Genomic DNA, 20938 nt, shown 5'->3' on the forward strand with positions numbered 1-20938 from the left:
TTACAAATGACTACATCTTTTGACATACAATTCCATTTTTAGGAATTTCTCTTACAGATACGTGCAAAATTGCAGTATTGTTCATATAGCAAAGGATTAAAAACATAGCATATATCCATTAGAAAGGCATGGTCAAATAACATAAGGTGTATTCATAGAGAGAAATATTCTGGAGCCATTAAAATAATGAAAAGAAATAATAATAATAAAATAATAATAAAAGAAATGTTTTTTTTTTTTTTAACAAATCTGTGAATCAATCTCAAAGATCTATTGCTCTTTGGAAACTCTTAGAACACGGAGCACCTGGGTGACTTGATAGGTTAAGCATCTGAACTCTTGATCTTTTTTTTTTTTAATAATTTTTTTTATTTTTTATAAACATATATTTTTATCCCCAGGGGTACGGGTCTGCGAATCGCGAGGTTTACACACTTCACAGCACTCACCATAGCACATACCCTCCCCAATATCCATAACCCCACCCCCCTCTCCCAACCCCTTCCCCCCATCAACCCTTAGTTTGTTTTGTGAGATTAAGAGTCACTTATGGTTTGTCTCCCTCCCAATCCCATCTTGTTTCTGAACTCTTGATCTTGAATCAGGTCTTGATCCTGTGTTTGGGTCCCGGGTTGGGCGCCACAGTGGGTGTGGAGCTTATTTAAAAACAAACAAACAAAAAAACCCAAACTCTTAGAACACTCTCAAAGTTTTAGTAAGTAAGCTGTGTGTGTAACCTATTTCCATGCCAGTGAAAACAGGGAAAAGAGTAAGCTATGTCTTTGTCTGGCAGGACACCTGAGATGCTGCTCACAGAGGTGGCCATAAGAGGGACAAGGGGTGCCTGGGGTTTGGGGAGTGGGTAGAGACATCTCAGCTCAGTCTTCATCTCCAAAGGCCCCTGGTTAAGTTCCAGTATGTTGGCTGAGAGTACGACCCATTCATCCATTAACCCTTCAAAAATGGACTAATTGATCATAGTTCCAGCAATAAAACATATTGGAAAAGGATTGGAGAGCAAATCTGGTAAGATTTCTGATGTTTCTTGGTGTCAGTATTATATGAACATGGCTCAAAATTGGAATTCTAGGGGCGCCTGGGTGGCTCAGTGGGTTAAAGCCTCTGCCTTCGGCTCAGATCATGATCCCAGGGTCCTGGGATCGAGCCCCGCATCAGGCTCTCTGCTCGGCGGGGAGCCTGCTTCTCCCTCTCTCTCTGCACGCCTCTCTGCCTACGTGTGATCTCTCTTGGTCAAATAAATTAAAAAAATCTTTAAAAAAATTGGAATTCTAAAAGGCAGCATGCAGCTGCTGGTGGGAAGACAGATGGAAGAGAGGGCACGTGGTGGGGGTTACTGTGTATTTACGTGGCGTCCAGAGGCTCACCATTCCCTGCAGGGCACGTGACTTCCACAAAAGTGTGCGGAAGATAGAATCACACTCAGAATTAGAAAAAAAAAAAAAAACACAACTGAGTACAGTCCCCCACTCTGCCACGGACTGGCTGTGTGACATGACAATGGCAGCTCCCTGCCCCAAGTGTCCTCCTCTACAAAGTGGCTGTGATGTTTTAACAAGGCAGCATATACAGCCAATGCTTCATACGTGAGCCTCAGAGTGAAATCTGTACCCGCAGCTCCAGATACAAACATTTCTCTGCTTTCCCCTCTTCCAATAGCTCTCATTTCTTTTCCTCTGGTTTTAAGGATATGAACTCACTAGCACCTTTCATGGCAACCTGTCCTCTACAAGCAGGTGCCACACGGCCAGCAACAGTTTTTGAACCGAGTAACATGGTTTTCCTTGGCTGGCACCCGTGCCCCGTTTCTCTGCTATACACCAAGCCGGTGATGTCCACCCCCTTGCTCTTCTGTTCCTTGATTACTTTTGCTAAGTGCATGGAGAGGCCCATTTAGTTTGGCTTCCTGTCTCCTTTCCCAGCTTAGGGGAGGTGCTTACCTCTAACTGGGTGCCTGCTTTGAACCCTTCATTGAGGCCTTCAGTGAAAGTGGGACCCCACACCCCATCCCCAAGACAACCATTGTTAGTCCTTTCTTGTAGAGACTATGACCACAGACCCCTGTGTGTATATATAGCTCCCTTTTATTAAATTAAAAAAAAATTTTTTTTAAAGATTTTATTTATTTATTTGACAGAGATCACAAGTAGGCAGAGAGAGAGAGAGAAAGCAGGCTCCCCGCCGAGCAGAGAGCCCGATGCGGGGCTTGATCCAGGACTCTGGGATCATGATCCGAGCCGAAGGCAGAGGCCTAACCCACTGAGCCACCCAGGCGCCCCTATAGCTCCCTTTTAAATCCAGACTAGGGCTGTCCTACCCACTGTTCTGAACCTTGCTTTTTCATTTCACAATGTATCTTTGAGATCACTTTGTATCAGTGCACAGAGAAACTCTTTGGCTGAGTCATAGAATACTGTGAATTATTAAAGGAGTTGGAGTTTTACAGAGGACCGGACATATTTCAATAACAGAAATTTGCAAAAGCTGTCCAAGTTGGCCTTAGGGGAAAGTAAAGGGAGATGATATATAGACCAGCTGCAAGCAGTGATTCTCGGGGGACAGCATGCTTACACCCCGTGAGACTGCTCTGTGGGCGCTTCTGGCCACCATGCATTCCATTGTAAGGGAGGACCGTAATTTGTTTAACTGCGTCCCTGGATCCGTGAGTTCACCTGTTGCAAGTTCAGGTGACACCACCACGCAACTCCTTGCCCCAATCTGGAGCTGCGCATCTAGTTTAGTCAATCTGCAAGCAAATTCTCCAGAGAGCATCTCCGGCATTTTCTTAATCCAAATACAGGCCCTGCCTCTTAAAGGCCATTGTCTTGACAGAACTCAAACTCTTTTGGCAGCTATGAGCCCAGAGCTAGACTGCTCCCCCTTGCTGGTCACCTGAACTTGGCCATCTCGGTGGGGAATGTGGGCGGCAGGCTCTGCTCTGTCTAGGAGGGCTGGGAACAGTGGAGTCCTAGGTCCTCCTGATGGGCCATTTCTTCCAACTCCCTCGCTCTCATCCTTTTAGGGACTTCCTCCTCCCTCTGCATCTTTGGGGGCAGAAATCTAACTCTTGGTTCCCCTCAAGGTTGAACTCTGGCTCTCTGGCCCCGTGTTGCTCAGCAGCTCTTAGGACAGAGGGGGAGGGTCCGCGACGGCCTGGCCTTTGCTTGTGCAACAGACCAGAGTCAGACACATGACAGGGTTGATTTACAGAATGAGGGGCTCTGAGTTCCCTCATCTGTCCTGGGTGACGCCATCTGAGAAGCCACAGCCAAACCTGGCTCACCGTAAGCACCAAGGAGGAAACCTGACGCCTATCTAAGGAGGCACAAAGCAAAACCAGCTGCTGTCCAGAGCTCGGAATCCAGCTGCTCCGCTCCTGGCTCAGACAGCCGACACCTGGTCAGCTGGCACTCACCCCCACCCCGGGTCAGGCGAAGGGCAATGCCAGGCACTCTTCCAACTTTAGTAAAAATACTTGAATCTTACAGATGCTTCTAATACACCAACGAAGGACTTGGCTTGGTGCTGAGGCCCACTAAGCCCGTCGGAGCCTCTCCCACGCTGGGGTTCACTTTGAAGCCACAAATACCAAGCCGCAGACGCAGATCATTCCCAGTAACCTTCAGAAAACCCAGTCTCCAACGGTGTGCGACAGAACGACTATTTAATAGATGCAAATGTCATGCTTGAATATTTTTAGTCTATCTTGTCAGAGCGTGAGTCATTTGGAGTGACAGATTGCATTCTGGGGGAGAGCAAGGCTCTAACCAGAACCCCATTGCTTCGCTGATTTATTTCATGCTTTTGACTCTCGTGAACCCTCTCAGTGATTTTACAGGAAGCTGCCTGGTGCTTTCTGAACCACATCACGCACTTACCAGATCAGTCCAACACAACCGTGCCTCCATTCCCTTGAAGGAAAAACCGAGTCCCAAGAATGGGCCCCATTGTCTCCTCTGCACGTTTCAAACTCCAGCTACTTTTCCAGCTCACTTGTTTCTTTTCCTTTAGAGATGCGTATGGTCCAAAGTCTTTTACTTATTCATTTTATTTTATTATTTATTTAGTGGCCTCAGACCCCAGAGACTTGTTGGGAGGCTGCCTTGGCCTCCTTTTTGCACAGGTAACAGATGTGAAAATGCTGGCTCACTCTCACTCTTGCCCTCTGCAGTAGGAGAGAGGGTCCAAGGAGACAAATCAAGTAGAACTGGGCTCCGTGACTTCCTCAAAGCTGGACCTTCGAGCTTGATTGACCCAGGGAGAAGTTTAAGCTACCAATGCCTGGAGCCCAACCCCAGAGATTCTGTTTCTACTTAATAGAGGACACATGGCATCCAGCGCCATTTCTGAAGGGAAGGGGGGCGGAAGGAAGGAGAGAGCATGAAGGGTTCTCAAGGGAGCCCCTTGAAGGAAGGGGCGAATCTTGTTATGGGTTCATCCCCAGGTTCCAGTCCATCGTTTGGCACACCGAAAATATTTATTCCAGAAACAATAAAAGGCTGAATGGATGGTTGAGAATGTGAATTGGAAAGCTTTGAGGCCAATAAGAGGCTGAAGAGTGTGGGAGAAAATTCCAACCAGCTGGGGTTTGGGTGAGTGGGCTCTGATTTATTGCCACCATTTGTTAACTGGGTGCTTGGGGCAAGCAGCCCCCCACACCAACCCCACCCTCGACCCTTCATTTCTTCACCTGCAAAGCAAGGGGTTTGGAGCAAATAATTTCTAATGTTGCTTCTCTATTTTAAAAAATTCTCCAAGTAGATGGTTGCTATGCCTACCCATGGCATTTGGCCACTTTCATTACTACACGTGTGATTCCAGTCGGCTCTGAATTGGCTTAAGCTAGAGAGCAGTTGTCCTTGAACAAGAACTCTGGGGCCATCAAAAAGAGGTTGCTTGGTGATGGTTTGTGCAGCGATGGCAGCCACCCAGTGTAAGGGGAGAAGGCAGAGTGTTCCAGAACATTCTCTAATGCCCATGGTAATTCCACGGTGGGTGGATGGGGATGGGGAGGGAACACAGAAGCCTGGAGCATTTCTTTTTTGACGCGAGCCGTAGGTGTGCTGGTACAAACAAGGAAACCAAAGCCAGCTTCAGAGACTTAAAAGTCAAAGTTGACGTTTCTCCTGACCCAGCTCCCTTCGGCATTGCCCAACTCTCTCCAAACACTGGTGAACTGCTGTTTATGTGCAGATGAAGAAAAGCTCTCTGTTGACTTGATTTCCAAACGCTGCCTTTTGGAATTGACACAAGAGGAGGGCAAACTGCTCACCGGGCTTGACCGTCCAGTCAGCTGGCTCCGACCCCTCTCCCAGCTTCCTGGCTCGCATCTCCTCAAACAAACTCTGGAAACAGATTATCAATAACATAGATAAAAAGCAGGGCAACATGGGCTTTGAACCCGAAGGCAAAAGGTTGATTGCAAACTGGTCAGCTTCTTTCCGGGGTTGCAAGCCCCCAGGGGTGAAAGACCAGAGCCTGCATGGTCCGTTCCCCACGGGCAGGGGGACCAGGACGTGATCTGCAGTCCCCAGGATGCTTCCTCAGGACTCCAGGTGGCCGAAGTCTCAGGGTTCCAGCGGCAGCAGGTGGCGGGCGGCTCTAGCTTGGGACGGATGTCTGTATCCCATTCCGGTTAAAAGCACAAACTCTGGAGCCAGACGTCTTGGTCTGTCTCTCACAAGCTCTGTGACCTTGGACGAGATTTTCTTTACCCTCTGCTCACCTTCCTTTTCCCATCTGAAAAATGGGAATAATAACGCAGCTACCTAGATCGGCCGTTTGGAGGATTATCTGTGTTCTTATTTCTTTTTTTTTTTTTTTTAAAGATTTTATTTATTTATTTGACAGACAGAGATCACAAGTAGACAGAGAGGCAGGCAGAGAGAGAGAGGAGGAAGCAGGCTCCCTGCTGAGCAGAGAGCCCAATGCGGGTACTCGATCCCAGGACCCTGAGATCATGACCTGAGCCGAAGGCAGCGGCTTAACCCACTGAGCCACCCAGGCGCCCAGTGTGTTCTTATTTCTAAAGCAGCTTAGAATACGGCCTAGTCAATGGGGGATTTCAAATAAACTAGTGGTTCTTGAGCTAGGACACAAATCAGAATCCCCTGGGGGAGAGCGTGTGTAGTGGAGTATGCTGGGCTCCATTTCTGGGTGGCTCTGGGTGAGGGGTTCTTGGCTTTGGTCAGCACCACCCGGTCCCCGTTGTACCAGCAGGACCCGGCTTCCCCTATGGCTGCCCCGGGCTGCCCTGTGGCCTGCCTAAGACTTTGTAGATGACTGGCGGGTGTGCGTTGCCAAGTTCTTCCTCTCCACCAGCTGATGTTTTCAATTTCCGCTTAAGCAGTACTTGCCCCAAGAAAAATTCCTTAACCTGACTTTTTGACAGATCTCTGAGCAGGGGCACGATCCCTTCCATGTCATTCCAAAATTCAGCTTTTATAAATGTGAAAAGCAATCTTGGGGCGCCTGGCTAGCTCAGTCGGAAGAGTGTGCAACTCTTCCACTCGGGGTCGTGAGTTCGAGCTGCATGCTGGGTGTAGAGAGGACATAAATAAATAAATAAGCTTTAAAAGAAGAAGAAGAAGAAGAAGCAGAAGAAGCAGAAGAAGAAGAAATCAGTCTCACTGGGGGCCTTTGATGACAAAAACCTGACCTGAACTGACATAAGGCTATTTATAGTTTTTATTCACTTGGTGTAGGTATTGGAGCGCTTGGCTGTAGCAATATTAATGGGTGTGAGGAAAGCAGGCTGCCCCAGACTCTACCAGCACCTTACACGGGGCATAGAACACCATGCTTTTCTAAAATACAAAATAAATAAAAAATAAAAAAAATTTTAAACATCTGCCTTCCAAAGTACAGCTGGCCCCGAGAGTTTTGGGTTGTGGATCGATAGCATGTTTTGCTCCGATTATTGGCTTTCTCTTCTGCCTTGCCACTAAATGAAAATCTTAAGGGCAAATATTTGGTGTGAATAATGATCAGTTAGTATTACCCGAATGAATGAATGGATGGATGGATGGATGGATGAATGCTTCTTGTAGGGAACCTGTACATGTCTTTCTCAGTGTCTGTGACATTCCCCACCACGCCGTGACATCTTGGAAGGGTTTGTCAAACTAACTTCACGTGGCTCTTTGTTTGTTCCTCCTTGGGGCCGGGGCTGTAGCGTAGGCTGTCTCTGGATTTGGGATGGGCAGGGCCTGGGAAGATGGTGTTTTGAACAGCGAGGCTCTTCCACACTCCATTTCTTTGAGTGGGGTTTTGAAAAAAAAGAGGGAGCATTTCCGGGGCATTGGCATGTCTTTTAATAAAAGAACTTTCCGGGGCGCCTGGGTGGCTCAGTGGGTTAAAGCCTCTGCTTTCGGCTCGGGTCATGATCCCAGGGTCCTGGGATCGAGCCCCGCATCGGGCTCTCTGCTCGGCGGGGAGCCTGCTTCCTCCTCTCTCTCTCTGCCTGCCTCTCTGCCTACTTGTGATCTCTGTCTGTCAAATGAAATGAATAAAATATTAAAAAAAAAATAAAAAAAAAAATAAAAGAACTTTCCAAGACTGGGGGTGGGGAGGAGTTGAAGTCTTCACTCCTGAGATTTTCCTTTCCTTCTCCTTCCCCAAGATAAAGTTCTACCCGTAAGATATCACAGGAGGGGCTGCCCCACCTGACCCAGGCCTCCAGGCCCGACAGAGGCCAGAACTTCAGCACAGGACAGTGGGAAAGACACGTTGGCAGCCCCAAGCAAGCTCTTAGGAGAAGAGACGATGTGGAGGCCTGGAGACACTTAGGAGCGATCTGCTTCCCAGTGTACATGAGGTAAAACCCTTACGGGGGTTATATTGTGACAAGGTAGGAGAAGAGTCACATTCTAAGTAAAGAAAAATGGATAATTATTAGATAATTCAAGCCCAAATCTCACGTTGGTCCAAATCACCTATGGCTGCGAGCAGGGCTTGGTCAGCCCCCAGAGGACACCGCTGAGTGGCCACCAGAAGTCACTTGCCAGGTGCTTCTACACAGACAGCTGCGTGTGGCCGAGATGTGTGCAGGTCTCCAAGGAGACCGCTGTCCCTTGACGACTGAAATGTGGCTTATGCTCTGGGGTTTGAAGGTCACATCTGAAAGGAGCAAAAAGGCGACCCTGGCATTGCTGAGTGGCTATTGTCTGAGGCAACAAGGAATGTTGACAGCATCAAAACCCTCATGCCGAGGCCGCGTGACTGTCTTACTTAGCAGATCATTTTCGGGTTTCAATGTCTTTTCCTGACTCCTTGTTTTCTCTCTTGTTCTCTTGCCAGGGACCCCAAATGCCTTTTTTTACAGACAACTGGGTCCCTCTTCAGGGTCATGAGGTGAAGAGCTCAGCAGCCTGGCCAATGTTTGATTATTATTCGGGAGTGGACAGAGGCAGGAAACAGTGAGGATTCTCAAAACTGAAATCCACAGACAACCTCCAAGCTCACTGTGACCAGCAGCTGCACGCCATGCACGCCTGTCTGGTTCTGTTTAGACCAGCCTTCTCGAGCATCTGGGGGAGGGCGGGCACTGACGAAGCCCTGTGCCATCAGGTGTCTTGCGGTGATGGCAGGAAGGGGACCAGTACACAGATATCCCAACAAGGAAGGGGGAAGACCTTCAGGGACTGGGGGCACCAGGAGAGGCTTCGTTGGGTGAGGTGACATCTGGGAGGGACTCTGAATTTTGAGTAGAGTCGATGTGTGGGAAGGTCACTCCTAGTAGAGAGAACAGGGTGAACAAAGGCAAGAAGGCAGGAAAACAAGGTGTGTGTGGGGAGATGTCTATGGGAAGATGAAGATACAGGCAGGAAGGGGAAGTGAGTCTGAAGCCTGCCCGGGGCTTAGAGAGCTTGGCTGAGGAGTTCAGATTGTCACTGGTGGCCAGTGGCAGCCATTGAAGGCTTTCTGCAGGCGACAGTGCAGAAAGTAGAGCTGGGCTGTGTGTGCACTGGATTGGGAATGGGGCGAGGAGGAACGGGGTGTACAGTCAGGAGGTTACTGTCATAAGTTGGACAGATGTTTCTGAGGCCAGTCAGGGGGAGGGGAAGGTGCAGATCCTGAGCTGGTCAGGGTACTCCTGCTGTCCTCTGCCCCTCCTGCTTCTCCCTGAAGGGCCCACCCCATCTCTACAGAGATCACCAGTGTCGCCCTCCCGGCCAGTTCCAGTGGTCATGCCTCAGCCCTCATCTTATGGACCAACCACTGCACAGATCTGTCTCTGCTCACGATGGGGTTTCGTCCTGATAAACCCAGCAGGAGCTGAGGGTATCATTAAGTTGAAAATGCATTTACTACACTAACCTAACACTCAAACTGCTAAGTATGGTTTCTACTGAATGCGTATCACTTTGGCACCACCATAAGGTTGAAAAATCATTAAGTTAAACAGTTGGGACTGTCTGTAACTGACACACACACGGTCTCTCGCCTTCATAAATAAGCTCTCCTCTCCCTGTTTCTTGGGCCCCACTGGCTCTCGGCTTCCCGCCAGATTTCTGGGCCACTCCAATCCCAATGGTCTCATCTTCCAATCCTGGGACCCTCCTTTCCAATCTCAAAGCTTTAAATTCCATCGACATGCTGATGGTACTTACGTTGCTATCTCCAGCCTTGACCTCTCCCTGAACTTCTATGTTTAACTTTGTTTGACCTCTTCACTTGGATGTCTAACAGGTGTCTCACGTTAGCATATTCAAAAGGGCCTTGACCTTATTCCTCAATCCGGCTTAGAGCCTTTGTGTTTCTGTTCCCCCATCCCCAAGTGTGCTTTCCCAAGTAGCCACAGAGCTCATTCTCTTAGGCCCATGAGGTCTTCACCTTGAACCACTCCATCTAGATGTGGACCCTCCCATGCTACCTTAATCATTCCTCTGCTTGCTTTCCCTTTGTGACTTCATCAACATTTAATGTAACATACATCTTAGTTATGTATATGTTTCCTATTTGTTTGCCTCCACTAGAAAAGATATTTCCTTATGGAATGGTTTTTGGCTTTGTTTCGTTTGTAATTGCTGTATTCTTAACCACTACAAGTATGTGGTACATGGTAGCTGCTCAGAGCACGTTTGCTGAATGAATGGAAAACTGAACTTTGCCCTCTTTGGACTTGGGGAGCAAAGCCAAACAGAAAGGCAAAGATGAAGTTCGTGGACATCCTGTAGATGCCTGGAAGAAGGGAGAAGTTTGAGAGTAGTGAGTTTAGACTGGGATGTGCTGAGATTTTGAATAGGAGGGTGGCGGGCTCTAGGAAGGGTAAGAGGTAGATCTGGTGATTGGCTGCACAGACGTGACGACTTCAAGCCACAGGAAGAGGAGAAGAAAGAGAACAAGGAGGTGGACGGGGTGGTGGAGGGAGAGAAGGAGAGAGAACCAAGAGCAAATTCTGGGGGAACATCACTGAGGGGAGGAGAAAAACTAGCAGGACAAGTTGGGGAGGGAGAGAACCATCAGGAAGGTGAAATGTCCCGGAAACCAAAGGGCATTTCAAGAAAGAAGCAAGGGCTGTAGCACCGAACCCCTCACAATGAGGGGAGGATGAAGACTAGGAAAGGGCCAGAAGGGGCCATGCAGAGACCTGCTGTCCTACTGCCCGAACACCCCACGTGGCCTGAGCGCCCGGCAGGAGGACGATGGGAGCACGTGGAAGTTCTGCACATAGCAGAGTGAGACGCTCAGAGCTTTGCTGGAGGCAGCCTGACAAGAGTGCTGGTTGGCTGGGAAGAGGTGACCAAGGAGCCACACCCTTTGGGAGGGTTCTGCAGGCATCCTGAGTAAAGGGAGTTCTGGAAGCTAACGTAAGGGCTGGTGGCTTCAGTGTTCAACTCGTAGAGCAAGAAGATGACTGGCCCAAGGTCCCTGAGGCCCTTGGGCTTCCCAGACTCTCAAGAGGGGTATGGACACAGCTCTTTCCATGTCACCGGCAATGGGAATTTCCCAACGCCGTGGCTCTCTGGTCCCCACAGCTAATATTTGTCCCTTATTGATCCAGTCGCCAGCCTGTTACTTTTTAACTGGAGTCCAGGGTTCAAAGGCCTGACTTTGGTTTAAACACTCATTACATCGGGGAGGGCACGTCCCCCTGATAATCTCAACTGATGAACAAGCAAGGATCTTCTAAGTCAACACAGAGAGCGAAGAAGGCAAGAAAGGGTGGGGAGGGCGGGAGAGGAGGTGGAGGGTCGGGGGAGGGAGTGGCAAGACCCTACTGGTAGAGGAGCCCTTGAAATTTTCAAGAGAGCTGAGTAACTAGTACTGGAAAGACCAATCCCAAACCCAAACTTGCCGCCACAAGCAATATTAAATATGTTACACGTTAATACCGAAAATCCTTTATCAAACAGAATTTTTTTTTTTAAGATTTTATCTATTTGATAGAGAAAGAGACAGCAAGAGAGGGAACACAAGCAGGGGGAGTGGGAGAGGGAGAAGCAGGCTTCCTGCCAAGCAGGGAGCCCGATGCGGGGCTCGATCCCAGGATCCTGGGACCATGACCTGAGCCAAAGGCAGACACTTAACAACTGAGCCACCCAGGCGTCCCATTACCAAACAGAAACTCTTAAAAACACAGAGCAACATCCTGGTGCTCATTGGAATACTTCTTGGGGGCAGAGACACCAGCCCTGTCTCTGGTCCTTTCTGGCCCTTCGGCTGTGTTGCCCAAAGAGCCCTGGAAGGTCATCTGGAAAACATGCCCTTGCTTTCGAGGTGGAGACAGCTTAGTCCTGTGGTCAGGGGAGAGGTGGTGTGGCTTCCTTCGAGGGCCTGGGGAGGGGGCTGTTCCTGAGAGCAGGCTCATTTCTCAGAGGGGGTGTCTCTTAGACACAGTGAGTTCTATGTCCTGAAGCAGGGCCCCTGCCCTCAACACCCTCCGCCACTCAGTTTGTGGAAGCCCGAATGCCATCATTTTCGTCTTTATTCCTTTGGGTTTAAGCCGCCATCTTTGGAACTGGTTAAAATGAAAATCCTTCTGGAAGGGGCCATGCCTCTCTCTGGTCTGAGCAGTTACTTACATCTGAGCGTAACCCAGGGTATGGGCTCGTCCCTCAGAGAGGAGGTTGGTGGCGGGATGGTGGTGGGGCAGCAGTGCACAGGGGTTGCGTGGTGGCCTGTGGCTGGGCTTAGCTCACCACTCTGCAAGCCTCTGGGCCTCCCAGTCTGTCTGCCTCACGTGCCGCTTGCCTCCCAAGGCTGATGCAGAGATTTACGGTAAGTACCAGTAGTAGGATCCTAAGAGAGTGAACCGAGGACTCCAGGAGTTTGGCAAATGGCAGACGGCCACCAGCCCCTGGGGACATTCCCTCTGTAAAGGGATGCTGGAGGCTGGAGAGACCCTAGGGTCCAGAGTGAATGCTTGTGCCCAGACTCCTTCCCCTTGCATCTGGGCACCACCAGATTATCTCCCATGCTTCTCTGTGGTCAGAAAAGGCCATGTGGGGGCGCCTGGGTGGCTCAGTGGGTTAAGCCTCTGCCTTCGGCTCAGGTCATGATCCCAGGATCCTGGGATCGAGCCCCGCATCAGGCTCTCTGCTCGGCAGGGAACCTGCTTCCCCCCTCTCTCTTTCTGCCTCTCTGCCTACTTGTGATCTCTGTCTGTCAAAAAATAAATAAAATATTAAAAAAAAAAAAAAGAAAAGGCCATGTGAAGGACGTGTGGCCCGGGCGAGGTGGGCAGTGGGGCTATGCCCCCTCTGGACCTGGGCGTCCCGCCATTCTCCACAGGCTGCCTTCAGCCTCTGTCTGTGGGCCGCGGAGGACCCTGCCCCAGGGCGTGGTGCACCGGTGAGGGAGGGTGGCCGAGTTCCTGAGGGACTGCTGGAGCAGGGCGCCGCCTCTAACCTACACAGGCCCGTGAGGAATAAACCTTTCTCGTATTAAGCCACCGCTCGGGCTTCCTTGTGACACCATTAAGTTGCCCTGACAAACTCTTGCCTTCTTCCGTCCTCATGAAGAAGGGGGCCCGGGAGCTGGGGAGCGATCCAGGCCACACTCTCCGTCTTGAGGCACCGGTGATTGCCTACAGCAAAACGTGCCAGGATTTCAACCTGTTAAGTCCAAGATGATCGCTGTATATAAACAACAGGCTTCAACATCCTACACGGTGATTGTATTTGGGAAGTGGAGGTTTTTATGTTATATACGAAATGGGGGATACTACTCGGGCATCAAACTCTCCTCATTAGTGATGACCGGCGGCTTCCTACCCACTGACTTAATGGGTTTCCACGGGGTTCATGGCTCTACCAGTGCATACAGCAGCTACAATTTAAAAAGTCACTGTAACAAACCTCATGGTCCCATTTCTGTGAAATCTGAGAACAGGCAAAACTAATCTAGGGTGCGGGGGAAAAAAAAATTCAGAACAGCAGTGGCTGGGGCAGGGGTCGGGGGGCACTGGAATGAAGATGGGCCAGGAGAAGACACAAAGGAACTTTCTGGGCCAACGGGAATTTGGGTTACACAAATGCATGCATCTGTCAAAACTCTGGGAATGTACACTGAAGATTTACTTTTTTGTGAATTTTACGCCCATTTAAAAAGGGACAGTGAGTCCAAAATGGAATCACTCGTGCTAAGCAAAACGGAAATTAATACCTAACTGCGGTCTCTCTCCTCTCCCCACTGCCAGGAATGTGATCTTTAACCAGCTAACCTGAAACTTACTGTTCAGCTCTAGGGAGGTTAATTCACGGACAGACCCCTTCCCTTCCCTGTAGGAGGGTGACTTGCTTGACACAACACATTCTGTGCTAATAACGTCTTTCTCCCCACTCCCTCCCTGCCTTTAAAAACCTTCTATTTTTTGTTGCTCCTTAGAGCTCCTTTCTCTTGGCTAGACTGGATGCTGTCTGATTCATGAATCGTCTGGTAAAGTCAATTACATCTCCAAATTTACCCGGTTCAAATTTTATTTAATACCTCAAAAGAAAAAAAATCTAAATGATAAAATCTAGTTAGGGTTAGGCATGCTGTAGTATTTGGGGGAAGAGGAGGGTAACACAAGCAGAGTAAATCGTAACAGCAGAACTAGGGGTGGGTGTCCTAGTGTTCACCCCACTTTTCTTTCAGCTCTTCTGAATGTTTTCGTAACAAAATGTTGTGGGGAGCGGTGGGGGGCAGGAAGGTGTTCTTTGGGACTCAAAGTTGACCGTTTCGAGTACCAAGGGAAATGGCATTACCAGGTTCTCCCGAGAGGTGGTAAACAGAGAGAAACTTTTAAAAAAATTTTATTTGAGAGAGCAAGAGCGAGCACAAGTTGGGTGAGGGGCAGAGGGAGAAGCAAGCTTCTTGCTGGGCAGGGAGCCTGACGTGGGACTCGATCCTGCGACTCCAGGATCATGACCTGAACTGAAGGCAGACGCCCAAGCAACTGAGCCACCCAGGCGCCCCAGTAAAGAGAAGCTTTAAGAATGGACAAAAATCTCTCAAGAGCGAAGTCTAGAGGACTCGTAGCTTCTACCCTCAGCCTGTGTCATTATTTGTCTGGGCCAAGCCAAGTGGGCCTTCCTAGTCCTGGGAACTGTACCGCGCCCGCAGCAGGGGCTGCTTAAACGTTGCCCCAAAGCAGACTCTGCCTTTAGTCCCTCTCACCCGGCGCTCATCCTCGGGGCTCCGCGTGTCGGTCTTGGCCGTGCTCGCCGCACACGGCGCCCCATGCCCCTCCCAGGTCAGCTGTTCTCTCAGGGAGGAAGAAAAGGCTTTCCCCGAGCACGGGGGTGTGGTGAGGCAGAGAGCTTTGGGAGAAAACCAGTGCCCTCCCTCCTCACCATGCTGGCCCCAAGCCCTCGTCTCTGCCACCTGGGGCCCTGTTCCAACAGGGAGCGATGCGCCCGGGCCACAGAGCTGCTGGTGACAGGTGCCTCATGCATGCGTGGGGACAGCGTGTACGGAACAGCCAGTTTGCTGGGCACCTGGCTGAAGGGGGTTCAGTTCGAGGAGCCAGCTCAAGCTTCTCGAGTCTACTCGGTGGACACCGTGTCCTGTGCAGCTCTGCAGGGGTGATGGGCAGGAGGGGACAGGCTGGGGACAGGGAGGGTTCATCTTTTGCCTGAGCTCGGCCCCGTGGAGGAAACCTTCCTTCTCACTCAGTCCCCACCCGTGCCCCCTCTCCCCTGGTCGTGACAGGGTCCTGCGGTCTACTAATGAAGGAGTCTGTACCAGGTCTTAAGTCACCATCAATTTGTTTTCCTGTCCAATTCAAGTCCCATAAAGACTTTCTCCGGGAACCTACCGTGCTTTTCAAGAAGTGTTCCCTCTTCGGTGAGGGGGTCTGCCAGTGGCTTTTGTGTTCTCCCACACAGGGGCCATCTGGCCATGGCTCCTCAGACGCGAGCCATGGGATTGAGACTTGGATTCCCACGCAGGGGTGCCGCTGGCTTGACTGGGGGCTTTGAACTGACCGAGGTGAGGAGCTGGGATCACTCGGGGACTCTGGGGTCTGGGCAAACTTCGGTGATGTCCTAAAGGTGTGGGGCTCTGAGGGATACTAAGGAAAGGAGCGCTCTTCCATCAGTAGGCATTTAACCCCCCGCAACAATTAAGACAACGCATTAATGGAGAAGCTTGAAATCAAACAACCCATAATACTCGATGTAGAAAATGTTCCAGCTTCCATAATTCTTTATTAAATATTTGACAAGTTGTATCACTTCTTTACAATGACTTCATTTTGTCACATTACTCTTTTGCTGTCAGGAAAACAATCTACAATTTCTCTTTAGATCTCTCAAGAAAAATGAAGAGCAAAAAAAGGTTTGTTCTTAAACAAAACTTCCTGTGTGTATCAAATTCAACCGTATTTTAAAGCCATTCTGATTGTGAAAAGGAGCGTTATCCAGAAGTTGTCTTTAAAAAAATTTCAAAGTAGTTTGGTTTGTAATCACTGTATCAAATAGTACTTGGCTTTGTATTATTAGGAAGTGGGGTTTATAATAAAAAGTTATGAAACACTGAGAATTCATTTGGAATGCTTGAAACTCTTTTCACCTTAAGTCACTTTTTTTTTGTTTTTGTTTTTGTTTTTGTTTTTAATGTTTCATTTGGTAAAAGATCCCGAATTACGGAATGACAGCATGTTAGCATCATTTTCCTGGGGTCCCTCTCAGGCTCCGATGGTCAGACATCTCAGGACATAGCTTGGAGGAAACTGTAGAAGGACAAAGCTCTCTCACTCCCTTTCGAAACCAGATCACTCGAGAAAGGTGTAAAAATGCTATACAAATATATACATATATATTTGGACAGCATACATACGTATGTATGTATATACATCTCACGTAAGTAGTAGTAAAGGAAAAACAAAGTCACGCAAAGTTAACATGAAGGAAACCGTGACAATTTTGATGCAATCAGTCTGAATGAAAGGGCGAACTGGCTTATACAGGAACACAGGTGTCTGCGGACACAGGGTCATGGTCATTAGAAAGGCTTTCGATGCTCTGACATGAGGCTGAGATGCAGGACACAGAGGTCTGCAGCCAACGCTGTTAAGACTCCTACTGATGCTCCTTAGAAACACCAGCCCAACGAACAAGGAGACATGCATTTTAAACATGTGTTGCTATGTGCACAACACCTTTCACCAAGGACAGACGCCTAATGAGAAGTTTTCTTGGTAAATTTCATATAGACAGAAAGCTATCGTTTTCTGAAACAAAACACGACACCAGCTCACGTCCTGATGCTACAGCATTGTTTCTGACACTGAACACACACTGGGGCGGGCGTGTGCGTATGCGAGTGTACATACGCTGTTCATTAAGGCTTAGATAAATTAGAAAGTGGTCCAAAGTGTATCCCATTGTCTTCCCAGTTTTAAAATCTAAAGTACAAAGTGGAGTCTGTAAGGATTTTTAAAAACGCATCTCAGACCTGAAATTGGCAGTTTTGACGGGACTTCTCAGGATGTACCCCAAAGCCCAAAGGAGACAAGAGGTAGTGCCTGGGGGCCAGGAAGGGAGCAGACCAGGCAGTCACCCTGCGCCGCAGCACCCCCTACCGGACAAGGCAGGAAATGATACCAGACCTAAGTGCCCTCCTCTCTGTCAATAAGAGGGGTGCAGAGGAAAGAGGAAAAGAAGATGGCTAGCACAGCGGGGAGGGGGCTTGAGAACAGATTAACCCACGCTCTCCACAGACATTCAAGTTCAGAGGTGAGATACGAGACTTCGGAAAATGCTAGAGTCAAGTGTTGAACAATGAGTTAACTGTTAGAACAATTAGTAATTTGCTGCGTATGAACTTGGCTTTCAAGAGAGCCAGTCTGAACCTGGCAGGATCAAACAGCCATGGTACTTGTTGTCTATTTAACGTTGTGAGATGTGGAATGTGGTTCAAACATTTTGCCAACCACTTCTCAGAATCTTTCACTGCACCCTTACGTGGGAGAAAGAACCCACTTCGGCTGCTGGAGAGCATCTGCCATCTGACCAGAGGAGAAACCCGATGGTCGACCAGAGGGCCTTGTAAACAAAAATCAAAGGAGCATCTTACATTCTTGTGATTTGGTACAGGACTGGCTACAGAGAAGTACAGAACAGGAACGGCTTCAGAGCTGAATCCAACTTTAAAACAGATAAATGCCTCCTGATTTCCTGTTGCAGAGACGGCCAGCACAAAAGCAGCAGCGCGCCTTCTGAGGCTAATCCAGACATTCCAAATCCGACTGCAGGCCAACAAGGGACAGGGACAGAAACGCCCAGGACCTACAGGCGGGCGTGACAGCTCATGTCCACGATGCAGCTGTTAATTCTGGAACTAGCTGCTTAACCTCGGGGCAAAATGACCCATAAAAACTGCACCTTCTTCAGGCAACTAAAAAATAGCCAGATCCAGCCAGATCCGGGTTAATTTCTAAGGGAACAGAAGGTGCAGAGCCCCTGGACTCAGAAGTGCCAGAGAGGAGGGTAACCAGGATCAGCAGTCCATCCTGGACCCCGTCCCCGGGGGCGCCTGCTGACGGGACCACCGGCATTCTGCTGTCAACCACCACCAGGACTCTGTTGTGAAGACATCGGCGAGTGGTTGTCAGCACTTAGAGAAAACAAGATCTAGGACTATTTTAGACAAAGACTGAAACACTGAGAATTGCTGAGATGAGGGGATCTGACGTGGACCAAAAGCCAAACAAACGAACCTCGAACCCATTTGCTATTTGACCGTCACCGAATCCCGCATTTAGCGGCAGATAAACTGAACGTTCGGTCATCACAATCACGGTCTTTCGAGTACTCACAGGGGTGTATAGTTCGACAATTCCTATCTGCTCCTGGCACGGAAATGATCTTAGGATGGATTTTTCGTTCATATTTTTTAACACTGCCTAATTCGCATTTACATGGAATACTCTGATTTTTTGAATATTCAGTTTGCAAAATGACAGAACCCCCGTTCTTCAGCTAGAACCGCAGGCTTTCTCTGTGATGACACACCCACTCTCAGAATCCATCCGAGCATGGGCTTTGGTGCGAGTTCTAGAAAGAAAGCCCTCTGGACCAGGAGGGGCTACATGAAGTGGGTTTTTGCCAAGAGACATGTTATATATTGACTACAGGGAAAAAAAATCCCACAGATAGGAAAAAAAAAGTGTTATATTTTTTTCCAATCATTTAACATCTAAGTTCTCTGATCACTACTGGAGATTTTTAAGTCAATAGAAAAGGGAACTAATCCTCAGCTCCGTAGAAATCCACCTTCTCTCAGACTCCCCCAACGTCTGCACCTCTGAAGACAGCTCACTTACAACCATGAACGTTCACGGTTTTTGTTCACCAGCCACCGAGAGCTGGGTAACAATGAATTTCTTACACCAAAAGGTCCGTACATAACAAACAGGGAGGCCCCGAAACGCCAATTTTGTCTTATTGATGACTGGCAAGAAATCACATCTCTAGGGCCCCCTGTCACAACAGGGTTTAGGACAACACAGGTTAAAAGGGCAGCAGGGCTGCTGAACCCCTATGCAGCCCCGCAGGCATTCTCTCGAGACACCACGGAATTCTGCGATGAACACTCAAAGCGGCAAAGAATCCAAATGTGTTGGAACCCTCTGTCCCCGCCACCCGATCGGCCGACCGACCGTGGGGCTCACATCCAAGTTCCCGCTCACTTTTTAGTCCAGCACAGAACGGACACCACTCAGGCGGTACACAGTGTCGAAGCATGCAACACGTCCCAGGGGACAAAACCCGGTCGGATGAAGTGTGCATTCAATGAATCTTGGTAGTTGCAGAGAAATCGCGGAACAGCGGGTGAGGACGGGTCTGTAGGCTCAGCTTTCCAGCTAGGTTTTATATACCAGCAGCAAGAGTCACAATGGATACACACCGCACCGGAAAGATGTGTGCAGGGAGAAGAGAGCATCGTCACAATGACCGTCTCTGGTAAAAAAGAAAACATCAACAAAACCAGATAGGACCTCCATGTGGTCCATAAAGTGCCTTCAGAATTGGTGCAGTTAGAACAAAAATTGGTTATTTAGCGACCATTAGCCAACACATACAAGTAAGACATGAAACACATCTCTGGTTTCCGCAGTTTCAAATCAAGCGGTGCCAAGGTTCATTCAAATGTCTCTACTACAAACAGCAAAGAAGAAAAGGCGAGAAGGGAAGGACTGTACAGCATCAGAGAGGGTAGCTAAGGTCTCTTCCGAGAAAGGACAGTCCAACCCTGTCCCCAGATGTGTTCTGGCACACGTAATTACTTCTAAGGAATAATGGTATGATTCCTTCAAGTCAACACCGAGTTTGCCATGCTATGTTATAATTCTCTCAGCCTGCAGCTAGTATGCTAAATTTGTACCAAAAAAATGTAATATCCAGTTTGTTTGCATTCTGAGTATGGAGCAAATTATCAATATCATTATGCCTAATGTTGTAGTTTAAATGCTCTCAAAGTACTTGTCTGTAGAAGATTTTTGGAAAAAATCAGTCTTCCAATTCTAATAAAGCAGGGAGTGGGGAGGGTACTTAAACTTCAAAAATAAAAAATGTCACTGACATTAAACCTGGTATGAAATTCAAATACAAAAAAAATATGCTCACTTTTCCAAGTACACGAGACATCTTTAATTGTAATGAAATAAAATCTGAAAATCGGTCTAAATCATTTTAAAAAGTAAACATGAGTTGTAATACTATACCTGTAGAGTGATTAATTCCATTCATTGTCATTATAAAGTATGTAAAATATTTATTAAGGGCTTTGCCTACAGAGGCACAACATAAATAGAATTAAGTCCTCCTGAAATGTAATTAGTGTACACATCAACCAGTTGATAATTCGTGGTGGAAAATGAAGGAACGCGACCTGGGACCAGGCTCCCATGTCCGAACCTGGGCAAGTCATAGGCAAAGGCTCGCAAAGGCTCGGCTCCAGGAGCCATGCCTGCGGCTGCTCTTTCTGCCTGGTCTCTGCAAAGTCTGTTGTTAGGCAAATGCAAAAGTGCAAGCAGGACTTGCTGGACCAATAGCCACCCCGAGACCGGGGAGCGAGTGGGGGGCGCTTAATCCACCCCCTCAAATCCTTGAGCGTTTTCCACAGCCATGAGAAGCTTCTCTCGTAAATCTTCAAAGGTTTCATATGGAGGTAAGTCAAGGCGATTAAAGCTGCAGAAGTAACAGAAAAGTGTAAGTCAAAGGCCATCCTTATTACCCTGTGGTCACGACAGCGTTTCCTAGGCGGGCCGGAGGAGGCACGCGGTATTTGGGCAAGAGAATGTACAAGTCTTTGGCAACAGTCCTGAGTCATTAAAAATAAATGGGGCAATGAAACCGTCCACGCCGACGAGGTTATATAACCTCCAGAGCAGAGGCGAGAATTTTCTGAGAGGCCACGAAACCTCTCTACCACAGCTAGATGTGGGGCTGGGAAAGGCCCAGCTGGGGTGGAGGGAGCTCGAGAGGGG

General features: G+C 48.6%; 1 protein-coding gene across 7 annotated transcripts in view; it reads right to left on the reverse strand.

Annotated features, from left to right (window-relative positions):
• Positions 1–15624: 15624 nt before the first annotated feature.
• Positions 15625–20938, reverse strand: part of NEDD4L (NEDD4 like E3 ubiquitin protein ligase) — a 338543-nt gene continuing 333229 nt past the window's right edge. For all 7 annotated transcript variants that reach the window (XM_047698213.1, XM_047698212.1, XM_047698215.1 and 4 more), the window contains one exon: positions 15625–20639. In XM_047698213.1, coding sequence (XP_047554169.1) covers positions 20537–20639 — 103 coding nt within the window. In that variant the 3' untranslated portion in view covers positions 15625–20536. The remainder of the gene's footprint in view (positions 20640–20938) is intronic.

Source organism: Lutra lutra, chromosome 12 (assembly GCF_902655055.1).
Source record: "Lutra lutra chromosome 12, mLutLut1.2, whole genome shotgun sequence".
Taxonomy (NCBI): Eukaryota; Metazoa; Chordata; class Mammalia; order Carnivora; family Mustelidae; genus Lutra; species Lutra lutra.